The sequence below is a fragment of the Eptesicus fuscus genome, chromosome 8 (genome assembly GCF_027574615.1).
Source record: "Eptesicus fuscus isolate TK198812 chromosome 8, DD_ASM_mEF_20220401, whole genome shotgun sequence".
Lineage (NCBI taxonomy): Eukaryota > Metazoa > Chordata > Mammalia > Chiroptera > Vespertilionidae > Eptesicus > Eptesicus fuscus.
In genome coordinates this window covers 22212570-22237881 of record NC_072480.1, presented here as the reverse complement: position 1 = coordinate 22237881, position 25312 = coordinate 22212570, and the positions used below count along the sequence as shown (strand labels likewise).

The following is a 25312-nucleotide window of genomic DNA, read 5'->3' as shown; positions in this document are numbered from 1 at the left end:
CATACAAAGAAGTTCAGCTCCTCTCAATTAGGAAAAAACTCCTAACAAAGAACATTTTCTTCCGTAAAAAAATGGCTAATGCTGTGAGTCCCCACAACCTGCAAAGCCAGAAGAGAAGCTCCTTCCAAATATGAGAAAAGTAACTGCAAAGTTCCAACCTTGTAGGCTTGGTTCCCTCCACTTTTATCTATGAACCCAAATATCTATAGGTCACATGAAGGTCAAAGAACAAGAAGATAGCCAATATAAAAAGAGGCAATGATTTCAGTCTAACTTAGATTTTTCAAACAGCAATTCAACCATTCATGGAGTCTTCCTCTTTCAAAGGCTTTAAAGTTTTCCTCTTAAGGCAAGCAGTCACATTTTCGAGTTACTACAGAAAGAACACTAGAGAACTTGAATAGATTTTTAAATTAAATTTATTAGAGTGATACGGGACATGACCATATAGGTTTCAGGTGTGGGTTTCTATGTTATAAGATCTGTATATTGCACCATCAAAGTCAAAACTTTTCCCATCACCAAATATTAGGATCCTCTTCCCCCCAACCCCTTCCCTCTGGCAACCACCACACTGTTTGTGTTCACAAGTTTCAGTTTTATATTCCACATGAGTGAAATCATATGGTTCTTAGCGTTTTCTGACTGACTTATTTCACTTAGCACAATATTCTCAAGGACCATCCATGTTGTTGCAAATGGCAGTATTTCATCCTTTCTTATGGCTGAGTAGTATTCCATTGTGTATATGTACCGTATCCTCTTTATCCAGTTCTCTATCACGGGACTTTTAAAAAAACAAAACTGAATGATTCACGAATTTGGGTATCATCCTTGCACAAGGGCCATGCTAATCTCCTCTGTATTGTTCCAATTTTAGTATATGTGCTGCGGAACTGAGCACTATGCAGGACATTTTGGTTGTTTCCATGTCTTCACAACCATGAATAATGCTGCAATGAACATAGGGGTGCATATATCTTTGTGAATACTTGATTTCCAGTTTTTCAGGTGTATACCCAGAAGAGGGATTGCTGGGTCATATGACAGCTCTATTCTCAATTTTTTCAGGCATTGCCAGACGGCTTTCCATAGTGATTGTACCAGTCTGCATTCCCACCAGCAGTGAATGAGAGTTCCCTTTTTTCCAACACTTGTTATTGCTTATCTTGTTGATAATAGCCACTCTAACAGGTGTGAGGTGGTATCTTGTCATTTTGATTTGCATTTCCATAATTGCTAGTGAGGTTGAACATCTTTTCATATATCTATTAGCTGTTTTTATGTCTTCTTCAGAGAGGTGTCTGTTCAGGTCCTCTGCCCAATTTTTTATTGGGTTTTTGTTTGGTGCTGATATTTATGAGTTCTTTATATATTTTGGAAAGTAAACCTTTGTCAGAGCTGCTATTTGTAAATATTATCTCCCATCTGGTTGGCTGCCTTAGTTTTGTTGTCAGTTTCTTTTTTTAAAAAAATATATTTTTTTATTGGTTTCAGAAAGGAAGGGAGAGGGAGAGAGAGATAGGAACATCAAGGATGAGAGAGAATCATCATGCCCCCCACTGGGGATTGAGCCCATAACCCGGGCATGCAACCTGACTGGGAATTGAATAGTGACCTCCTAATTCATAGGTCGATGCTCAACCACTGAGCCACACCAGCCGGGCTTGTTGTCAGTTTCTTTTGCTGTGCAGAAGCTTTTAGTTTGATATAGTCCCACTCATTTATTTTTGCCTTTACTTCCCTTGCCTTTGGGGTCAAGTTCATAAAATGTTCTCTACGACCAAGGTCCATAAGTTTGGTATCTATATTTTCTTCCATGTAACTTATTGCTTCGGGTCTTTGATCCATTTTGAATTAATTTTTGTACATAGGGACAAACTGTAATCCAGTCTCATTTGTTTGTATGTGGCTTTCCAGTTTTCCCAGCACCATTTATTGAAGAAATTATCTTTACTCCATTGTGTATTTCTGGCTCCTTTGTCAAAAATTATCTGTCTATATACATGTGGTTTTATAGCTGGGCTCTCTTTTCTGTTCCACGGATCTGTGAGTCTGTTTTCCTGTCAATACCATGCTGTTTTGATGATCGTGGCTGTGTAGTATAATTTGAAGTCAGGTAGCGTGATACCTCCAGCTTCATTCTTTTTTCTCAGGATTGCATTGGCTATTCGAGGTCTTTTGTGGTTCCATACAAATCTGATGATTTCTCGTTCTATTTCTTTTAAAAAATGGCATTGGGATTTTGATGAGGATTGCATTAAATCTGTATTTTGCTTTGGGTAATATGGCCATTTTAACTATGTTGACTCTTCTAATCCATGAACACAGGATATTTTTCCATTTTGTTGTGTCTTTTTCAATCTCATTTAATAGTGTTCTGTAATATTCAGTATATAGGTATTTCACGTTCTTTGTTAAGTTTATTCCTAGATACTTTATTCTTTTGGCTGCAATTACAAAAGGAATTGTTTTTTTCATTTCTTTTTCTGAAGTTTTGTTGTTCATATACAGAAAGGCAATGGATTTTTGCACATTGATGTTATACCCTGCAATTTGATTGTATTTGCTCATTGTTTCTAATAGAGCTACCAGAAAACAAAAGATAAAATGGCTATAGGAAATCCTCATACATCAATAATTACCTTAAATGGTTTGAAATCACCAATAAAGAGGCACAGAGAAGCAGAGTGGATCAAAAAACAAAACCCAACCATATGCTGCCTACAAGAGGGACATCTAAGCAGCAAAGGTAGATTCAAAGTAAGAGGGTGGAAGATGATTCTCCAAGCAAATAACACCCACAAAAAAGCAGGTGTAGCCATAATTATATCTGACAAAATAGATTTCAAGATAACAAGAGATAAAGATGGACACTTTATAATGATAAGGAGAACACTATATCAAGAGAACATAACACTTCTTAATATATATGTACCCAACCAGGGAGCACCGAAATATATAAAACTACTCACAGATTTAAAGGGAGAAACAGATCAAAACACAATTGTGGCTGGGAACCTTAATACTCCATTGATAGCTCTAGTCAGATCAATCAAACAGAAAATTAATGAAGAAATATCAGCCTGAAATGAAACACCAGACCAAATAGACATAATTGACATTTACAGAACCTTTCATACCAAAACATCTAATCATACAGTCTTCTCCAGTGCACATGGAATATTATCAACATTACTCCATATGTTGTGTCACAAAACTAGCATCAACAAATTCAAGATTGAAATTATATCAAGCATATTCTCTAACCATGATGCCTTGAGATTAGAAATCAACTGCAAAAATGAAGTAAAGATATGTGGAAATTAAACAATATACTACTAAAAAATGACTTGGTCAAAGAAGAAATAAAGGATGAGATCAAAAGACATATAGAAGCAAATGAGAATGATAATACAACATACCAAAACTTCTGGGATGCAGCAAAAGCAGAAATAAGAGGGAAGTGTACATTATAGGACTATCTCTTAAAACAAGAGAAATCCCAAGTAAACAACCTAACATCACATCTTAAAGAACTATAAAAAGAAGAATTAAAGCAACACAAAGTCAGCAGAAAAAAAAGCAATAATAAAAATCAGAGCAGAATTGAATAAAATAGAGAACAAAAAGACTATACAAAAATTAATAAAACAAAGAGCTGGTTCTTTGATAAATTAATAAAATTGACAAATCCCTGGCTACACTCACTATGGAAAAAAGGGAAAAGGCCCATATAAACAAAATCAGAAATGAGAGAAGTCTCCACAGACATCACAGATATATAAAGGATCATACTAGAATCTTATGAAAGATTATGTCACCAAATTCAATAACCTGGAAGAAATGGATAAATTCCTAGAAATATATAACCTTCCTAGACTAAATCATGAAGAATTGGAAAGTCTAAATAGACCAATCAGCAGTGAGGAAATTTAAACAACCGTCAAAAACCTCTCAAAAAATAAAAGTCCAGGGCTAGATGGCTTCACCAGTGAATTCTACCAAACATTTAAAGAAGATTCAAAACCTATCCTTCTCAAACAATTCCAAAAAATTGAAGAGGAGGCAATACTTCCTAACACATTTTATGAGGCCAAAACCTGGCAAAGATAACACAGAAAAAGTAAACTACCAACCAATATCTCTGATGAATACAGATGCAAAAATCCTAAAACAAAGTACTAGCAAATCTAATAAAACAATACATCAAAAAAAAAATACATCACGATTATGATCAAGTGGGATTCATTCCAGGGGCACAGGATGGTTCAACACATGCAAATCAATCAGTGTAATACACCACATTAACAAAAGAAAGGATAAAAAGCATATGATCTTATAAATAGATAGAGAAACAGTATTTTATAAAATACAATATCCATTTATGATTAAAACACTCAATAAAATAGGAATAGAAGGAAAGTACCTCAACATTATAAAGGCCATATATGATAAGCCCTCAGCTAATAAACTCAAATGGTGAAAAACTGAAAGCTTTTCCCCTAAGATCAGGAACAAGACAAGGATGTCCACTTTCACCACTCTTATTCAACATAGTGCTGGAAGTCCTAGCCAGAGTAATAAGGAAAGAGAAAGAAACAAAAGGCATCCAAATAAAGAAGAAAGAAGTAAAAATGCCACTTTTTGTGGACGACATGATTCTGTATATAGAAACTCTAAAGATTCCACCAAAAAACGATTTGAATAGATTTTAACTAGATTTTATTTCTAAAAGTTTATGTCCTTTTCATATTCTTGTAAAGATGCACAAAACTTCATTAAGAGACTACTAATGGATAGAGACTATTCATAGTCCTCATTAGGAGACAATTTTCCCTAATTGTAATGAAAAATAAATCAAATCTTAATTATATATTCTATAAAAACAATATTAAAAGTTGTATTTCTCTATAACAGTTAAATTTGGAAAAGGTAAATACCTCAAAAAATCCAGCAAAATGATTAAAGCAGGGCACTGCAACACTTCCTAGTAAAAACTTATTTATTTAAAATCTTGTAAATTTAAGGCAGATTTAAAAAGATATTAAAGGCTTTGAAAGTCTATGAATTGAGAAAAATATCCTAATAAAAATAATTTTTAAAACATCAGGCCAATAAGTGACAGATAACTCAACAATTAATTATTATCTTCTAAACATTTATATCACTCTAGATATTCATTTATACAAACAAGTTTTATAAAATATTTTAAAGTCTGATGAGTAGATAAAAATGATAAAATTAGAATGTATAACAATTTTGTTGCCTATCGATTAAGAACAAACAAGAAGAATGTCAAAGCATTTAATTGTCAAACTTTTTAGAATGAAAAATTTCAAACATATACAAAAATAGAGAAACTAATAAAATAAACTCCACGTATCAAGGGCCCAGCTTAATAATGTCTCAGGTTATTTTTTAATTTTCAAAAATTTTAAAAATATATGTTTAATGATTTTTAGAGGGAGAGGGAGAGAGAGAATGAGAGATAGAAACATCAATTAAAGAGGAACTTCATCCATAGGCTGCCTCCAGCACATACCCCTACTGGGGAGCGATCTGCAACTCAGGCATATGCCCTGACCAGGAATCGAACCAGCAACTTCCTGGTTCCTGGGTCACAGGTGGGGCTCAGGGTTTGTTTGTAAAGTTGATTTGTTTAAATCAGGATCCAAACAAAGTTCGTGCATTACCATTTGGTAACACATACTGCCTTCATCTTTTTCTTTTTTCTTCCTTTTTGCTGTTTATCAGAGAAGAAACAGGACCATCTGTCTGTAATTTCCCACATTTTAGATTTTGATGATTATACCTCTGTAGTTCCACCTGCCAATAAATTGGTAGCTATATCTAAAAGCTTGATTAGATTCACATTTCTTTTTTTTTGTCGCAAGAATACTTCAAAGGCGATGCTGTGTTATTCTATGTGCCTCCTGAAGTAATGCTATAAAATCTAAAGTTATTTTTTCTTTTTAAAAAATATATACTTTATTGATTTTTTTTACAGAGAGGAAGGGAGAGGGATAGAGAGTTAGAAACATCTATGAGAAACATTGATCAACTGCCTCCTGCACACTCCCCACTGGGTATGTACCTGCAACCAAGGCACATGCCCCTGACGGGAATCGAACCTGGGACCCTTGAGTCTGCAGGCCAATGCTCTATCCACTGAGTCAAACCAGTTAGGGCTAAAAATAAAAATAAATAACTTTAAATAATTCTTCTCTGTATGATTATCCCACAAATCAATAATTAGGTTCATTTGTTTCAGTTCAATTTTAGAGATTGCTAATTTTCTTGCTTTTGGATTTAAGAAATAAACTGTTTATTTAATTTAGCTTCAGTGCTTAGGATGGGAAATGCAAAATAAATTGGTGAATCTCACATGAAACAGGAAAGAAAATAAACCAAAAAAAAAGTACAGATAGCTTTTAAAAATATAAATATTTACAAATAAAGTCATCATGATTATCTTCCATTTGTGGAAATATAATTTCTACCATGCACTTTAATAATTTTACTTTTAGATCCTCAAAAACTGGTAATGGAAGAAGAATCTCCACACAGATAAGAGCTCATAGTCAAATTATTTCCAAAAATTTTAAATAACACAACCTTCTATCAAAAAAACCTTTTGTGGCACTTCAACATATAAATAGATAAAGGTGGTATTTTATCATTGTACATTTATTTTGTAGATTGAAATTTATTTCAAACTTGATATGAAATCAATGATAAAAATAAAAGTATTCTGATAAACATTAACATTTTAAATCAAGTGTTATAAACAGCTGCAATCATTAACATCAAACCCATAAAAAATAATTTTTTATTATTGAAAATTTCAAACAAAATCAAAATTATGGACTATAGTATAATGAATTCTCACATACTCCTTCTCAGCATCAATCATTATCAACACATGGTCAATCTTCTTTCATCTTTATGCTACCCACTGCCCTCAAGGTTTACTTTGAAGGAATCCAAGACACAATATTTTATCTCTATAATAGAAACCTTGTTTTCTGATGGTCTCAGGCTCTATAGCAGCGGTTCTCAACCTATGGATCGTGACCCACAGGTTGAGAACTGCTAGCAGGGTCGCCTAAGACCATCGGAAAACACAGATATTTACATTACGATTCATAACAGTAGCAAAATTACAGTTATGAAGTAGCAACGAAAATAATTTTATGGTTGGGGGTTACCACAACATGAGGAACTGTATTAAAGGGTTGCGGCATTAGAAAGGCTGAGAACCACTGCCTTAAGACATCAACAATTCAGAATACACTGCAAAAATGTCACTAGCTACACAACAGGTATATGCATAGTGGTGGTCATTCAGTTATACAAAACCGATAGATCACAGCCAACAATGAATAGAAACCTCTAACATGATAAATATAATTCCCTTATCCATAAGGGAGAAACAAATTTAGATTTATCAAAAAACTTTCACTGGGTTTCTCCAAACAAAAAATATGAATATATAAGAACATGCTTTATACAAAATAGACAAATTAAGTGTTGTTCATCAGTGGGGGCTCAGTCACTTGGCCTGTGACTTTAGGCAAATCATGTAATTTTAACCTCTCTAATTTCAGTATTTTTCTGTTGTGAGAAGTAATTGAGACAGTGTGTTTTTTAATCAATCATGTTAATACTAGAGGCCCAGTACATGAAATTCATGCAAGGGGCTTGGCATCTGCCCGCTGCGGCTTCGTCCAGAAGGTCATCCAGAAGGACATCCGGTCTAATTAGCATATTACGCTTTTATTATTATAGATGACACATTGGGGAAACAATGCCATTTTGCTAATATTGTTGCCCAAAATACATTTATCTCATTCCAATGAAAACACATCACACAAAATTAAGAGATATTCCACAATGTCTAACCACTTTTCCTCAAAAGTGTCAATGTTATGAAAGACCGAGGAAATTGTTACAGACTGGAAGGGACAGAGAAGACATAACTAAATTCAGTATGAGATTCCAGATAGGATCCTGGAACAGGAAAAGGACATTAGTATGAAGTGGGTAAAATACTGATAGATCTAGATTTAATTAATAATATTGTGACTAATGTTAATTTTGTTGTTTTTAATTTAAGAATACTTAAATAACTTCTGCTTCTAAATAATTGATTTTCTCAAATACTTCCAACATTTCTGCATGTAAATGTGTAATAATACCAGTGCATGCACTGATTTCTAAATCTGAAGAAAATAGCACTAGCATAGTGAACTCTTCAAGTTTGAAAAGTTCTCCTAGTTCTGACTGAATCAGAAGAGGAATCTTCTTTAGTAAACCTCAGCACCTTATCCTACATTTGGATCACAGCCTCCTATTTTGCTTTATGTGATGGCAATAAAAAACAAAAGAAAACAAAACTTTCCTTTTTCCCTACTAACAACTTCTCGTTGTTATCAGGAATATAAAGCTAGGCACATAAGTGCTCAGGGAAGACTTGATGAATTGATTTGGTTTGGTTCCTCTTGCATGTATCCTTATTTTGTCACATTCTTCTCAATATACTTAGGGAAGAAAGGAGAGGTGAGAAAGCACTAAGAAACATAGGCAGATGAGAAAGAAAAGGTTAATTTCTTTTTCTCTGCAGGGCTCTAGCTTCTGCAGGTAATAGAGTTATTCAAACCAAGTTAGGAACCTTGTATGTCCCCCAAATTATAGGGCTTGGGCATTGCCTAAAACTAGGCTGAAGTAAGGTGCTGCTGGAGGCACACACACCTACCTGTAAGGGTGATGTTGTCATCATCATCATCATCTATGATTTCTTCTTCGGCAACATCCAGGGAGCTCTCAGTAATCATGTCATTGGGCTCTTCCACACAAGCTAGACCCGCATAACTATTGAGAATATCAGCACCAGGAACATGCTCCACAATTACGGCAGGAAAAATAGCTGGATCACCAAGCTGGGAGAGATGAGGGGAAAAAGGGATCAACAAAAATTTTCTTTTGTTAAATATAACCAAAAATTATTTTACATTGAACATCAATTTAGTTTTTACATCATCAACTACTTGTACTTGACAATCCTTCTAGGCTGCTGTGAATATTAAGACCACATAAACTTTCATTATTAATCTTGAGTCTTAACAACCAAGTTTTCATAGGAAAAGTATACTTTTAAACCACATTAAATTTACCAATATCATTAATGCATGAGAAGTTGCATACAAATGTCCGATGAAATAAAATCTCAACAAAAGGTTCTTTGACAAAAAAATATCTGTGAGTTTAAATAAATACTAGAGGCCCAGTACATGAAATTTGTGCACGGGGGTGTGTGTGTCCCTCAGTCCAGCTTGCACCCTCTCCAATCTGGGATCCCTCTCACAATCCAGGACTGCTGGCTCCCAACCACTCGCCTGCCTGCCTGCCTACCTGATTGCCCCTAACCGCTTCTGCCTGCCAGCCTGATCACCCCCTAACCACTCCCCTGCCAGCCTGATCGACGCCTAACTGCTCCCCTGCTGGCCCGATTGCCCCTAACTGCCCTTCCCTGCCAGCCTGGTCACCCCTAACTGCCTTCCCCTGCAGGCCTGGTTGCTCCCAACTGCCCTTCCCTGCTGGCCTGATCGCTCCCAACTGCCCTCCCCTGCTGGCCATCTTGTGTCCACATGGGGGCAGCCATCTTTGACCACATGGGGGTGGCCATTTCTGTGTTGAAGTGACAGTCAATTTGTATATTACTCTTTTATTAGATAGGAGGATTACACTGTCACTTGGCACACAGGCTGTGTTTAACAACTGCTTTTGACTCAAATGGGAAAATTAACTTCCATTTTCTTTCTAGTTATAAAATCTTAAAATTTTAGAATTGAAAGGACTCTTAAAGTATAATCTAAGTCCAAGTCACCTCATTTTACAGATGAGGAAGCTGACCCAGAGAGGATTTTGAAAAACCTTCTCAAAAATCAGTTAATTGTTTATGCAAAGAATTCAATGTTGAATGTGAAAAAAGTTTTTTGAATGTATTGATATAATGTATACATGAATCATAATGTAATAATGAGGGCTATCTATAAAATAATTACTTTTCAAACATAGTAAAAATGCTTTGACATTTATCAACTCTTTTTATATTGTTCTACCTGTCATTTTGTAATGGTATTATTCACTTGCCACAGTTTCATATTAACATTTATCTGCAAATCATCATCCTCCAAACCACTGATATTCAATAAACTTATTGATGCAAAAAAAGAAAAATCAATTAATTAGTGACAAATCTCATTAAGTTACTATCTTCTTTTCAAAAACAATTTCAGGCTTAAAAAGGTTGTAAAAGTAGAAAAAAGAATTCCCCTACAAACTTCATCCACATTCCCTAAATTTTTTAAAATATATTTTATTGATTTTTTACAGAAAGGAAGGGAGAGAGATAGAGAGTTAGAAACATTGATGAGAGAGGAACATCAACCAGCTGCCTCCTGCACACCCCCTACTGGGGATGTGCCCGCAACCAAGGTACATGCCCTTGACCGGAATCGAACCTGGGACCTTTCAGTCCGCAGGTTGACGCTCTATCCACTGAGTCAAACCGGTTTCGGCCACATTCCCTAAATTTTTAACACTTAATCATGTCTATCATTCTCTTTCTATATTATTATTTCTACATCTATATTTTTAATGATTTATTTGAAAGCAGTAGACATTTTGGTCCTTTAACTCTAAATACTTCAGAGCATGTTTCCTAAAAACATGAATATTATCTTATGTAAAGATAGCACAATGATCAAAATCAGAAAAGTAATAGTGATATAGTGCTATTATTAAATCTACAAGCCTTATGCAAATTTCTGCAATTGTCTCATTAATGTCCTTTTTAAAAAATGAAAAAAAAAATTTTGGTTCAGGATCCAATCTAGGATCATAGGTTTCATCTGTTTATGACAACTCTTTTTTTTTTTAATCTTTATTGTTGAAAGTATTACATATGTCCCCTTTTTTCCCCTCACCTATCCCCCTCTACCTCTAGCCCACCCCCACTACCCCATCCCAGGCCCTCACCATCCCACTGTCTGCGTCCATGGGTTAAGCATATATGCATACAAGGTATGACAACTCCTTTAATCTGGAAAAATTTCTATGCATTTCATCTAGAGCAGTTCTTCAGTTTTTCTTTTGTTCATGCTCTTGAGACTTTTTAAAAAGTATGTTTTTATTGATTTCATAGAGGAAAGGAGAGGGAGAAAGAGATAGAAACATCAATGATGAAAGAGAATCATCGATCAGCTGCCTCCTGCTTGCCCCCTACTGGGGATAAAGCCCATAACCCTGGCATGTGTTACTGACCTGGAATTGAACCGTGACCTCCTGGTTCATATAGGTCAACGTTCAACCACTGAGCCACACCAGCTGGGTGCTTTTGAGACTTTTGAAAAATACAGGTCATTTGTTTTGTAAAATGTCCCCCAATTTGGGTTTGTGAGATATTAACTCATGATTATATTGTTTGCATTTTTTGGCAAGAATGCCAAAGAAGTAATGTTGTGTCCTTTCTGATACATCATACCAGAAGGTTCAAACCAGCTATTTGTCCCATTACTAGTGACATTAACTTTGATCACTTAGGGTGATGTCTACCAGGTTTATCCACTATGAAGTTATTATTTTCTCCTTTGTAATTAAGTATCTTAAGGGAAGATAGCTCAAGAGTATGCATGTAACTATCCTGTTTCTTAAACATAGCCCCATAAAGTATTATCTTCTTAAATGTAAGAAAAAGTTACTGCCCATAGATAATTTCAGGTACTTTGCTATTTTCCTTGAGTAAGTCTGCTATATTAAGAATGCTATTTATGGCTTCATTGTAACTAAGCAGCCTCAATTTTTAAAAATGTATCTGTTTGTAGCACTGTACACTGAGGTTAACTATTACATCTATTGTAAAAAGTTAATAGCCTAAATTTATTATATGATTAGTGTAGGTGCTAAACAGATATTATTGGTGCTTCCTTGAATGCTATGCTCTGAAATTTATAGGTAATAACCCTAAAACATATTAGGATCATTTTATTTCAAAATGTTTCTTCCTATTTCAGAAAAGAGGAAGTTAGAAGTAAACTGGCTCTCAAAATCCTAAGTTTTAAACAGAAAGTAGCTCAAAGATTACACTGTAACACACACACACACACACACACACAGAGTAAAGTATCACATAAAGTGTCCAAAGCATAGTTGATTCTGGCCTTCCCTTTCTCTTTTTTGAGAGTCGAATACTGAACATGCAATACAACCTAGTACAAACAGCATGCGATTATTAACACACATCTCTCCTTAAGAGTTCAAGTTAAGCTCCTAATATTCTAACAAAGCTGAGCCTAGAATTGAGTTAATTTTTACATGACTTCAATTTATACTGAAAAACCCTATGTACTAGGTAAGAATAGGGCTTACCATTTCCATTTATTGGCAGATGAGAACTTAGGTTAAGAAATTTACCTAGGATCACCCACTAAGTCAGACACACATAGATGCAATTCACAGGAGCAGTCCTCACCTAAATGAAACCAAAGTATTCCTCCTTATCCAAATCTAGTTGGCCCCTGAAATTTGGGTTAAGAATGTGGCTATCACATGGCATATCTCCAAAATTTTATCCGAATCTACGTAGTTTCAAATAACTACAGATATTTGCTACTATGTTCTTCCTGGTCCTACTCCACTAATCTATAAGTGAACTGGAGAAATTGATTATCCTCCCAAATAAATAGGTCTCAGGAGCCCCTTGTCACATTCCATTATACTCAAAGCCACTTCTCTTCCACTATTCGTGTCCCTCCCCAGAGGAAGCCACTGCTACCAGTTTTTGTTCCATCACAGACACAGTATAATCAACCATATACTAATTTGCTTTAAACAATCATTTTTCTTTCCATTTAAATATTTTAATAATTTAAAGCTATTTAAAGAAAAATGTCAAACACACAAAAGTAGAGAGAAAAAAATAGTTTCCTTTGAAACAAAAGCTTAATTAAAACTGAATCCAGCCCTAGCTGTTTGACTCAGTGGATAGAGCATTGGCCTGTGGACTCAAGGGTCCTGGGGTTCGATTCCAGTCAAGGGTACATGCCCGGGTTGCGGGCTCTGTCCCCAGTAGGGGGCATGCAGGAGGCAGCTGATCAATGGTTCTCTCTCATCATTGATGTTTCTATCTCTCTCTCCCTCTCTAAAATCAATAAAAAATATATTTTAAAACAACAACAACAAAAATGAGTCCAGCCCTAGCAGGTTTGACTCAGTGGTCAGAGCATCAGCCCTAGGACTGAAGGGTCGTGGGTTAGATTCTGGTCAAAGGCATCTACCTGGACTTCAGGCTCAATCTCTAGCCCTGGTTGGGGCGTGTGCAGGAGGCAACCAATCGATGTGTCTCTCTGTCTCTCCCCTTTCCTTCCACTCTATCTAAATATCAATGGAAAGCCTGGCCAGTGTGGCTCAGTGGTTGAGCGGTGACCCATGCATGAATCAAGAGGTTACCAATTTGATTCTGAGTCAGGGTACAAGCCTGGGTTGTGGGCTCGATGCCCAGTAGGGGTTGTGCTGGAGGCGGCTAATCAACTGATGATTCTCTCTCATCATTGATGTTTCTATCTCTCCCTCTCCCTTACTCTCTCTCTACAAATCAATAGACATATTTAAAAAAATAAGTAAATAAACATTAAAATCAATGGAAAGAATATCCTTGGGTGAGGATTAACAACAACAACAAAAAGAATGAGTCCACAAGGCCCAGCTGGTATAGCTCAGTGGTCATAGTTCAAATCCCAATTGAGGCACATGCCCGGGTTGCAGGCTCAATTCCCAGTAGGGGCATGCAGGGGATAGCCCATTGATGCTTCTATCTCTCTCTTCCTCTCCCTTCCTCTCTAAAATCAATAAAAACACATATATTTTTTTAAAGAATGAAAAGGGTCACATGGTTCTATGATTTAGAAGGCAGCAATATGTGAAAAACAAAGATTGTGAATCAGGAGACCCAGGGCCTTCTCTAATCCTACTGTCATGACCTTATTTCCTCACTGTACATGAAAGAAGAGCACTTAACTGATCTTGGAAAGGTACTTCCCAGGTTTTCTTTCGTTAAGATATAAAGGTATAGATCCTAGTTTACGTTTAAGTTTCTAACATTACAACAGAAGAGATTATTTTGTCTTTGGACAAAATGGAGAGGTGGAAGGAGTAGCATGTAACCTGGACATATACCTGCCTTTGCTATTGCTACTAGCTAACATTTATTAGCACTTAATATATGCCAGGGATTCTGCTTGTTGCTTTACATGGATTATCATCTTGTTTAACCATCACCAATTCCTATGAGGGAGATACATTGGATTATCTATTTATACATGGGAAATAATTTACCACAAGTCATATAGTTAGTAAGTGGTATAATCTTAACTTAAACTAACTCCAGGGTCCATACCTGTACATTATTATAGTCAGTCTTAAACACAGTGAATTAAAATATATATATATATATGTATATATATTTTTATTTCAGAGAGGAAGGGGAGAGAGAGAGAGATAGAAACATCACTTATGAGAGAGAATCACTGATCAGCCACCTCCTGCATGACCCAAATTGGAGGATTGAGCCCGCAACCCAGGCATGTGCCCTATCCTGGTGAACGAAATAGACAAGTCCAGGAAGCACAGAGTCCCAAACAAGATGATCCCAAAGAGGCCCAGACCAACACACATCATAATTAAAATGCCAAAGTTTAAAGACAAAGAGAGAAACTTAACAGCAGCAAGAGAAAAGCAGTTAGTTACCTACAAGGGAGGGCCCATAAGACTGTCAGCTGATTTCTCAACATAAACCTTGCAGACCAGAAGGAATTGTCAAGAAATATTCAAAGTGATGAAAAGAAGTACCTACAACCAAGAACACTCTACCCAGCAAAGCTATCATTTAGAATCTAAGGACAGATAAAGAACTTCCCAGATAAGAAAAAGCTAGAGGAGTTCATCACCACCAAACCAGTATTACATAAAATGTTAAAGGGTTTTCTTTAGGAAGAAAAAAATACAAACAATAAAATGGCCCTGGATGATGTTACTGAGTGGTTAGAGCACTGGCCCTCACAGAGAAGAGTCATGGGTTCAATTCCCAGACAAGGGCATGTACCTGGTTGCAGGTTCAATCTCCAGCTCCAGCCAGGGCACATACGGGAGGCAACCAATTGATGTGTCTATCTCACATCAATGTTTTTCTCTCTGTGTCCCTCTCCACCCCTCCTTTCCACTTTCTTGGAAAAATCAATGGAAAAAATGTCTTCAAGCGAAGATTAAAAAAAACAAGCAATATATGTATCAATCAATGATTGGATCTGAAAAATAAAATAAATGAACAAGTAAAACAAAATCAGACTCAGATACAGAGAACATTTTGATGGCTGACAGAAGAGGGTGGGGGTTGGAGGGATGAATGAAAAAGGTGAAGGGATTAGAAGTACAAACTGGTTGTTACAGAATAATAATAGGGATGTACAGTATAGGGAATATAGTCAATAATATTCTAACAATGTATGGTGTCAGATGGGTACTAGATTTATTGGGATGATCACTTAGCAAGTTATATAATGTCTAATCACTGGGTGTACACCTGAAACAAATATAATATTGTTTGTCAACTGTAATTAAAAAATAAAAAATAGGAGAGAAACCAAGATGGCGGCATAGGTAAACACCTAAACTGCTGCCTCGCACAACAATTTCAAAACTACAACTAAAAGACAAAACGGACATCATCCAGAACCTCAGGAAAGCTGGCTGAGTGGAAATTCTACAACTAGAAGGAAAGAGAAAAGCACACTGAGACTCAGAGGAGCTGCAAAAGGCTGAGATACGGAGACGTGCGTGCACGAAGAGGACTGGTAACTTAGTGCGCATCTGGCTTTCTCAAGCAGAAGGGAGACAAAAGCTCCCGACTGTGCTGGGCGAGACTCTGGGGACCCAGACTCATTCGGGGAGAAACTGGACTATCTGGCAGCAGGCGAAACTCGAGGGTGGCTTTCTCTCAGAGGTGCGTGCAGCGATTACCGCAGGACACTGAGACCCAGGGGTCTATTAGGGCAGGGCTGACATGAAGCCCATGTTGTCTGCTCCGCCCTGAGACTCCGCCCCATCCAAGCTGAGCACAGAAGCTTTTGCAAGTCTTGTCTCAGAAGAGTGTCTTCAGCACAGAAGTTCTCCCAGCGTAGACACAGCTGATCCTCACAGCCAACTGACCTGGAGGTCAATGCCTCCCAGTGGTACAAACAACAATCAAGGCTTAACTACAACAAAACTGTGCACACAGCCCACAAAGGGGTGCACCAAGAGTGTCCACCTCAGGTAACTGGGGAGGCTGAGCCACTGGGCCCTATAGGACACCTAGCACACAAAGCCACTCTATCAACTCAGGGAAGCAGCCAAAATGTGGAGACAAAGAAACAGATCACAAATGAAAGAAATGGAGGAAAGCAAATGACTGGATATAGAGTTCAAAACCACGGTTATAAGATTTTTCAAGAATTTTCTAGAAAAGGACGATAAATTTAGCGAGACCCTCCAGGATATGAAAAAGGACCAACTAGAAATTGACTGAAATAAAAAATATTATACAGAGATCTAACAGCAGACTAGAGGATCACAAGAATCAAGTCAAAGATTTGAAATACAAAGAAGCAAAAAACACCCAACTGGAAAAGCAAAAAGAAAAAAGAATCCAAAAATATGAAGATAGTGTAAGGAGCCTCTGGGACAACTTCAAGGGTACCAACATCTGAATTATGGAGGTGCCAGAAGAAGAGAGAGAGCAAGATACTGAAAACCTATTTGAAGAAATAATGACCGAAAACTTCTCCCACCTGGTGAAAGAAATAGCCTTACAAGTCCAGGAAGCGCAGATAACCCCAAACAAAAGGAATCAAAAGAGGAACACACCAAGACACATCATAGTTAAAATGCCAAGAGCAAAAGACAAGAGAGAATATTAAAAGCAGCAAGAGAAAAACAGTTAGTTACCTACAAGGGAGCACCCATAAGACTGTCAGCTGATTTCTCAACAGAAACTATGCAGGCCAGATGAGAGTGGCAAGGAATATTCAAAGTGATGAATAGCAAGAACCTACAACCAAGACTACTCTACCCAGAAAAGTTATCATTCAGAATTGAAGGTCAGATAAAGAGCTTCACAGATAAGAAAAAGCTAAAGGAGTTCATCACCACCCAAATAGTATTATATGAAATGCTAAAAGGTATTCTTTAAGAAGAAGGAAGAAGAAAAAAGTAAAGATAAAAATTATGAACAACAAATACATATCTATAAACAAGTGAATCTAAAAATCAAGTGAATAAAAGATCTGATGAACAGAATAAACTGGTGAATATAACAGAATCAGGGGCATAGAAAGGGAGTGGACTGAAAATTCTCAGGGGGATAGGGGTGGGGGGGTGCGGGAAGAGACTGGACAAAAATTGTACACCTATGGATGAGGACAGTGGGGGCGGGGGTAAGAGCAGAGGGTGGGGTGGGAACCGGGTAGAGGGGAGCTATGGGGGGAAAAAAGAGAAACAATTGTAATAATCTGAACAATAAAGATTTATTAAATTAAAAAAATTAAAAATAAGAAAAGTAAAAATAGCCCAACCAGTGTGGCTGAATGGTTGAGCACCAACCTATGAACCAAGAGGTCAAAGTTTGATTCCCAGTCAGGGCACATGCCCAGTTGTGGGCTCAGTCCCCAGTGAGGGGCATGCAGGAGGCAGCTGATCAATGATTCTCTCTCATCATTGATGTTTTCTATCTCTCTCTCCCTTCCTCTCTGAAATCAATTAAAAAAACCATATTTAAAAACAATAAGAGTAAATTTTATAGTATGTGAATTATATGTCAATAAAGATATTACTTTTAAAAAGAAAATGGGAAGAATACTCGATCACAGGGTGATTTGTGAGAATCAAGGTGCATGTGAAGAAGACTCTGTAAACTATAAAGGGACCTACAAAATGTTAGGCAGTTTATTTCAAGACTAAAGGAGGTAGTGTTTTCTTGGCACAGAGGTTAACATCTAAAGCAACATCAGGGCATAAAATGTATGTGCTTCTATCAATCACCTCATTTCTAAATGGTTCTCTGTTTTCAATATGCTTGGTTTTTATAGATTATGTGCCTTCTATAAATGTCATGATGTAGATAAATATGATGTTACAGCCAGTGGCTTTTTATGTATAAGGGGAAAATGATTCAAATATCTGGTCATTAACATAGCCAAAGTACTTCCTTAATCTGATTAACAGAAAATCCTATATAATAAAAGGCTAATATGCAAATCGACCGAATGGTGGAATGACCGGCCGCTATGACATGCACTGACCACCAGGGGGAAGACACTCAACACAGGAGCTGCTCCCTGGTGGTCAGTGCATTCCCACAGGGGAGCACTGCTCAGCCAGAAGCTGGGCTCACAGCTGGTGAGTGCAGTAGCATGGCGGTAGAGCGGCAGCGCATGTCCAACTGATGGCTTAGGCTGGCTCCCCATGGGATATCCCCCGAGGGCCCCCGGATTGCGAGAGGGTGCAGGCCAAGCTGAGGGACGGGACGCCCCCTGCCGAGTGCATGGATTTCGTGCACTGGGCCTCTAGTTCATTATAATGCTGTGTTAAGTGTCCTTCCTGTCTTATCTCTGAGACTTCTTTAATATAATACTACACAATAAAATAGAATAAAAATAAAATAGCATTGGCAGTGGTGACAGTGGTGTTCATGATGATGATGATGAAAGTAGCTACTATGTTAAGTAGTTCATATAGTTTATCCCCACCACAATATGCTGTTTTGTTGGCACTGGTCAACCAGCTAGGAAGAGGCAAAGCTTCTGCACTCAGACAATCTTACTCCAGAATCCACAAGCATAACTACTACAATAGACTAGAAGTACTGATCCTACAGATAATTACAGCCATCATAAAAGTTTCATCTTAGTTAAAAGCTTGGGTTTAAAATATACATATGTTTGAACACTATATTACAGCTACAGCTGAAAAAGTTTATTCTATTTCTGTTGGTTCCAGTGGAGATAAGTGTTTCTGAAGAAGCCTAGCTTCTCTCTTGCACAGCACCATGAAAAATAGAAAGGCCTTAGTGATATGGTCTTTTCTCCAGACTTTCTCAAGATAATGTTTAAACTGTAAATCCCTGAGGAGTTGATTTAGCTGAATCTAATCCCAATTTAGGTCTTTAATGACAACTAGCCTTCTTTAGTATTTGCCCAGATTTTTCTTTTTTCGGTTAGGCTAAATTACAACTTGGCCATGAATTTCAAAAAGTAAAGTAGTCACTGAAAACAATCTTAGTTTTGTTATTAGAGTGCCTACTTTAAAAGTTCAATATATTGTTGGTTACACGTGTGTGTGTGTGTGTGTGTGTGTGTGTGTCTGGATAAGTATGAACAGAATCAGTTACGAGGTTAAAAAAAAAAAGGTAGATTTTGGGAGGTTTATATGAAATCATTGAATATGTACGAATCATTGAATAAAATATTCAGCAGAACATTCCTGAATATAGGTAGTTTAGTTACAACAAAGTCTTTTTCAGAATGGAAAAGTCATACTAGCTAATTGATCATAGGCAATGACAGAAATGAGTCATTAAAAAAAGAAAATCTAACAACTCCATGTCAAACTATGTCAAAACAAAAACATGTTATAATGTTAAAGGAGAATACTCCCTCACAGAATGAATCTGCAAAAATTTTTAAATCCTGAGTGACAAGTTTATTGGCTTAGTGTAGAACCAAGGCAGTCATTTTCAAATATCGGAAAAAAGAATTAGAAAAGAAAAGCCAAATGATTTTGTCTAATTTTATAATGAAGTTATAAAATTTGCCTTCCTTATCTCACATATCCAAAACAATCGAGTAATATAAAGTACATAACAGTACACAAAACACTTCTTACATTTTTTAATTTAACTCATCATTACTACAGTAACTGCCACATTTATTTTTAAAAATTTTTTTAATATATATATTTTTTATTGATTTCAGAGGAAGGGAGAGGGAGAGAAAGATAGAAACATCAATGATGAGAATCATTGATCAGATGCCTCTTGCACACTCCCTACTAGGGATCAAGCCCCACAACCCGGGCATGTGCCCTGAATGGGTCTCAAACATTGACTCACTGATTCATAGGTGGACATTCAACCACTGAGCAACAGTGGCCGGGCAGCTCCCACATTTATTGACTACTTCCTTTGTACTAGGCTCTTGCTAATGCTTTACAAAAATATGTAAAGCTCATAAACTTGGGAGATAATTCTTTTATTTTTGGTGGAGGAGATCCAAGTTCAATGAAATTTAAAATCTTGTCTGAATTCACAAAGCTAGTAAGTGGTGCCTCGTTCCCAACTTGACATTCCGCATGCCACATCACAGACTCTTAAATCAACAAGAAATACCAACTTTAGGAATTCAATAATATGTCAAAGAACAAATAAATAACTTGAAAAAAAATCCCAGGTTAATCTTGAATACCAAATTATTTTTTAACGCGCTTATGAGTTAGGGCAGGGAAGGGGGGAGAGGGGTTACCAGTTACTTGAGCTTCCTAGTAGCTGCTTTCTTAAACATAAATGGAATTTTTCCCAAATGTTCTTGTTTAGTTTTATTGCCCATATCAGGAGAAAAAGTGTAATGGGAAAAGTGCACAAGTCATACAAAACCATAAAATATAATAAATCTTAAAACTGTCACCTAAAATATCACCTTTAGGAAAGGAAAATTCTCTTCCCTAACTCCAATCCCCACAAAGTGCAGGCAACTTCCCTGGGCCTGTCTCATACCTTCAGTGCTCAGTGTCACATTAGGTGGGAACAGAGGAAACATATTAAGCTTACAAATGCATTACCAGTCACTACATTATAATCCTTCTTTCAAAAAACAAACAAACATAGAATTGCCATAATATTAAAAATCATGGCTACTGTGTTAAAAAGAAATCCTGCCTATATGCTAACTTATTTAGTATTAGACATATTACATTTATGAACATTATTGAGGACATCACTTGTTAAATTCACTCTAACAAAACATTAGCAATTCGTTTTCTTTTTACTTCACTAAATCAAAGGACATTATTTCTCAACATTCTCTGAATAGTGTTGAAGGTGACCCTGGCTTAAAAAAATGTCAATAACACAGTGATATTGTTTATATAATGATTTATACTTTAGTTGTTATGTGTTAAGTGAAATGGAAAGGAGGTAAAAGTTTTAAGATCACATAACTAAACTGAGATGCATCAAAGACATACTAATTTCCTGTTTTCCCAGCAAGGCTACTCGAGGTGATTGAGAGAGAACAGAGTTTGAATTAACCAACACAGTCCTCATTAAAAGAATAGCATTTGAGGGAAGATATACAGAATGAATAAATACAAATATTGATTCCCTTCTCCGAGCCTCACTTTCCTCTTCTATAAAGTGAATTTAAAGTACCTACTTCATCAGACTGTTGTAAGAATTAAAAAGGAAAATCCCTGTAAAGCACATGGCACAATGTACAGGACAAAATCCTCAGCAAACACTAGTTACTAAAATTCATCACTGAATGTTTCCGGAGCCTGTCTAGTCCATGTCCCATCTCTGTACAATGATCTCATCCATATTCTTTTTAAGACATTGTCCCAGGGCCTCTGTGTGATGGCTAGGGGACATTAAAGGAAGATGCTGCAAAGAAAATAATAAAAAGTTCCAACTATTCCCCTCACCAGCTAGCTCCTCCTTCATAATAATCATCAGCTTCCTTGCTGCCAACAGCCAGCAGGGAGATAAGCCAGGCCAAACACTAGGCCATAGGCAGGATTGTCCTTTCACATAACCTGAAGAGGGCCACAGGCCTTACGCAAAGTCAGACTTTTCCCAAAGATAAATCAGGCTTGTGTTGGGGGCTCTATGGCATAACTCACATGATGAAGGCTTTTCCAGATATACAGAAAAGAAACAAGTGACCTCTGTATGTTAGTTTTATAGGTGGCCAAACTTTTAAAGGATTTGATAAACCTGATTTGCTAAGATGAAAAAAGAGGGCAGCAGGCACAAGTAGAGTAGCCTTGCTGGTCCATAGAACCTGGAAGTATATATAAATAACAGGGAATCCACTGTGTCCATGTATAGGTTAGTAGCATCATTTCAACTACTTGTTCACACCTGGTGCTGAACAAGTTACACATAGAATGTTATCAACTCATTCCTTCTACTCTAATTTTGAGATACACATAATCCCTGACCTAACAGAATTTTACCATTCCAGATGAAAAACGACAGGTTGATGTGATCTATATTCTTATCTATATTTTCTCGGTCTACAGAATACAACCTCATTCTCAAGATGCAACCATGTGAAAAATTCCCTCTGCAATTTGAAGGAGTTTTCCAATAAATAAAAAACTCTACATGGAGGTTAGTTTCTCTCTGATTTGTAGTTGTTGTTAATCCTCACCTGAGGATATTTTCCCATTGATCTTTAGAGAGAGGAAAAGACAGAAACATTGGATGTGAGAGAAACACACCGATTAGTTGCCTTTTGCATGCACCCTGAACAGGGCCCTGGCTAGGGGAGGAGCCTGCAACCAAGGTATGTGTCCTTGACCACAACAGAACGCAGGACCCTTTGATCCGCAGGCTCACATTCTATCCACTGAGCCAAACCAGGTAGGGCTCTCTGGTTTAAACACACACATACACAAACCCAATTTCAATCCACAACAGAGTAGATAGAAAATAAATGCACCCATGTGACTACCAACCAGATTTGATAAATGTGATCACTGTCATTTAATGGTTTTTACTTATTTATAATTTCAGTAACAATTTTTAAAAATTATTTTGAGGTGGATTTCACTAAACATGTACTCCATGAATATTTATTTATGGTCTTAGAACTATAATGATATGGTCACATGCCCATGCAATAAGTGAAAATGTGGAGAAATATCTCCCAGAAAAATATATACTGTAGTCAAGAGACTTGTAGAACAGAACATCACTTCTCATCATTCAAACGTCTTCTGATATGATAGGGGCCATAACTGAGCACATATATATCCCAAGTCATTTTACCAAAAGGAAGAAGAAAAATCTTTAAGAGGACTCAACTAAAAAATGTATTATAAATGACTAGAGGCCTGGTGCATGAAATTTGTGCATTGAGGGGGTGGGGGGTGTCCCTCAGCCCAGCCTACACCCTCTCACAATCCGGGACCCTAACTGCTTCTGCCTGCCAGCCTGATCACCCCCTAACCACTCCCCTGCCAGCCTGATCAACACCTAACTGCTTCCCTGCTGGACCTATTGCCCCAACTGCCCTCTCCTGCTGGCCATCTTGTGGTGGCCATCTTGTGTCCACATGGGGGCAGGATCTTTGACCACATGGGGGCAGCTATATTGTGTGTTGCAGTGATGATCAATCTGCATAGTACTCTTTTATTAGATAGGATAGAGGCCTGGTATAGGGGTGGGGGCCAGCTGGTTTGCCCTGAAGGGTGTCCCTGATCAGGGTGGGGTACCCTTGGGGCGTGCGGCGGCCTGAGTGAGGGGCCTGTGGTGGTTTGCAGGCGGGCCACGCCCCCTGGCAACGCAAACGGAGGCCCTGGTATCTGGAATTTATTTTCCTTCTACAATTGAAACTTTGTAGCCTGGAGCAGAGCCAAGCCTGCTGTTCCCTCCAAGGCCCGCAGCCAATTGTGTTGTGGTTATAATTGAAACTTTGTTGCCTTAAGAGGGTGGGCCCGGCCAGGGTGTGTGGAAAGCTTTGCTTCCCCTGTTGCTGGCGACAACCCTGGCCTGCTCTCTCAAGCTCCATTCTGCCGCCATTTGTTTGAATTTGTTTACCTTCTATAATTGAAACTTTGTAGCTTGAGTGGAGGCTTAGGCCTGCAACGGCTGGCAGAAAGCTTGGCTTCCTCTGTTACCTAGGAAACCTTGCTCTCTGTGGCTGTAGCCATCTTGGTTTGGGTTAATCTGCATACTCGCTCTGATTGGATGGTAGGCGTGGCTTGTGGGTGTGTCGGAGGTATGGTCAATTTGCATATTTGTCTATTATTAGATTAGATAAAAGCCTAATATACAAAGTGTCCCCTCGGGAGTTCGACCAGGAGATCGTGAGTTTGATCGCTCGCTATGACGTGTGCTAACGACCAGGGGGCGGCGTGGAATAAAGGAAGGCCCCAGCCAGCAGCCGGGGAAGGGAAGCCCCAGCCAGCCCTGATCGCCAACCAGGCCTAGGGACCCTACCCATGCAGGAATTTCATGCACTGGGCCTCTAGTATTCTATAGAAGTAGATTTCATCTGAACTGAGAAATGAAACACGTAAGATATACTAGAAGAAAATATTAAGAGACTATCTAATAATTTTAAGGGTGAGGAAAGCTTAATAGATATCAAAAATGGTAAATTTTATGCCATAAATATTTAAAATTTCTATAGGGAAAAAGATATGTTAAAAGATGGTAGGGACAAAATATCAGTCTCATGTCACAAAAAGAGTTAATCATTGCCTGTACAATAAATTAGTTAGAAGACAATGATACTGATATAATAGCCATAATATATAAAAAATTACCAGGCAAAAGGATATTAGTAAGTAATTTGAAAGAAATTTAAATGAAAAGTACTTATAATTAACAATTCAACAACCTCACTGCTAGTAGTCAAGGAAATGCAAATTAAAATAGTAAACTGTAATTATCACCAAAAAAGACTGACCAAAAAGAAAATTTCTGATAGCGATGGTTTAGGAAATATACTATTGGTGGTAGTAGAAATTGATACAGCCTTTTGAAAGACTGATTTGATAATATGTTTATGCTTTTAGTAAACTTAGTAAATCTACTTTTAGAAATCCTATAGAAATAATCATACAAGTGTTGCAATAACTTTATACTATTACTAGAGGCCCAGTGCATGAAATTGGTGCATGGTGCGATCCCTAGGCCTGGCCAGCAATCGAAGTGCAAGTGTCTGGCGTGGAAGGGCAGGTCCCAGCTGACCTCTGGGCCTTGGGAAGCTGCTGGGCCCCCAGGCCCCCATGCGCCCCCCTCCACCTGCATCACGACATCACAGCACCCGAGTCCCCACATGGAGATGTGGTGAGCATGGCCGGAAGCTGTGGGATGGGGCGCAGCGTGGGCCACTGGGCTGCCCAGTAGTGTCGCACAGAATCCAGGCAGAAAGTGCACTCTCTTCCAGCCTGCCTCACAGACCAGCTCCTTCACAAACCCATGGGGAGCCTG

The 25312-nt window shown here is 37.6% G+C and overlaps 1 protein-coding gene and 1 non-coding gene across 5 annotated transcripts in view; both read right to left on the bottom strand.

The window, feature by feature from the left end:
• ELF1 (E74 like ETS transcription factor 1) overlaps positions 1 to 25312 on the bottom strand; it is a 117791-nt gene that overhangs the window by 22543 nt on the left and 69936 nt on the right. For all 4 annotated transcript variants that reach the window (XM_028151545.2, XM_054719833.1, XM_054719834.1 and 1 more), the window contains one exon: positions 8759 to 8942. In XM_028151545.2, coding sequence (XP_028007346.2) covers positions 8759 to 8942 — 184 coding nt within the window. The remainder of the gene's footprint in view (positions 1 to 8758; positions 8943 to 25312) is intronic.
• LOC114232993 (U6 spliceosomal RNA) lies at positions 798 to 904 on the bottom strand. The gene has a single exon (XR_003619105.2). It is a non-coding gene; the product is annotated as a U6 spliceosomal RNA (small nuclear RNA).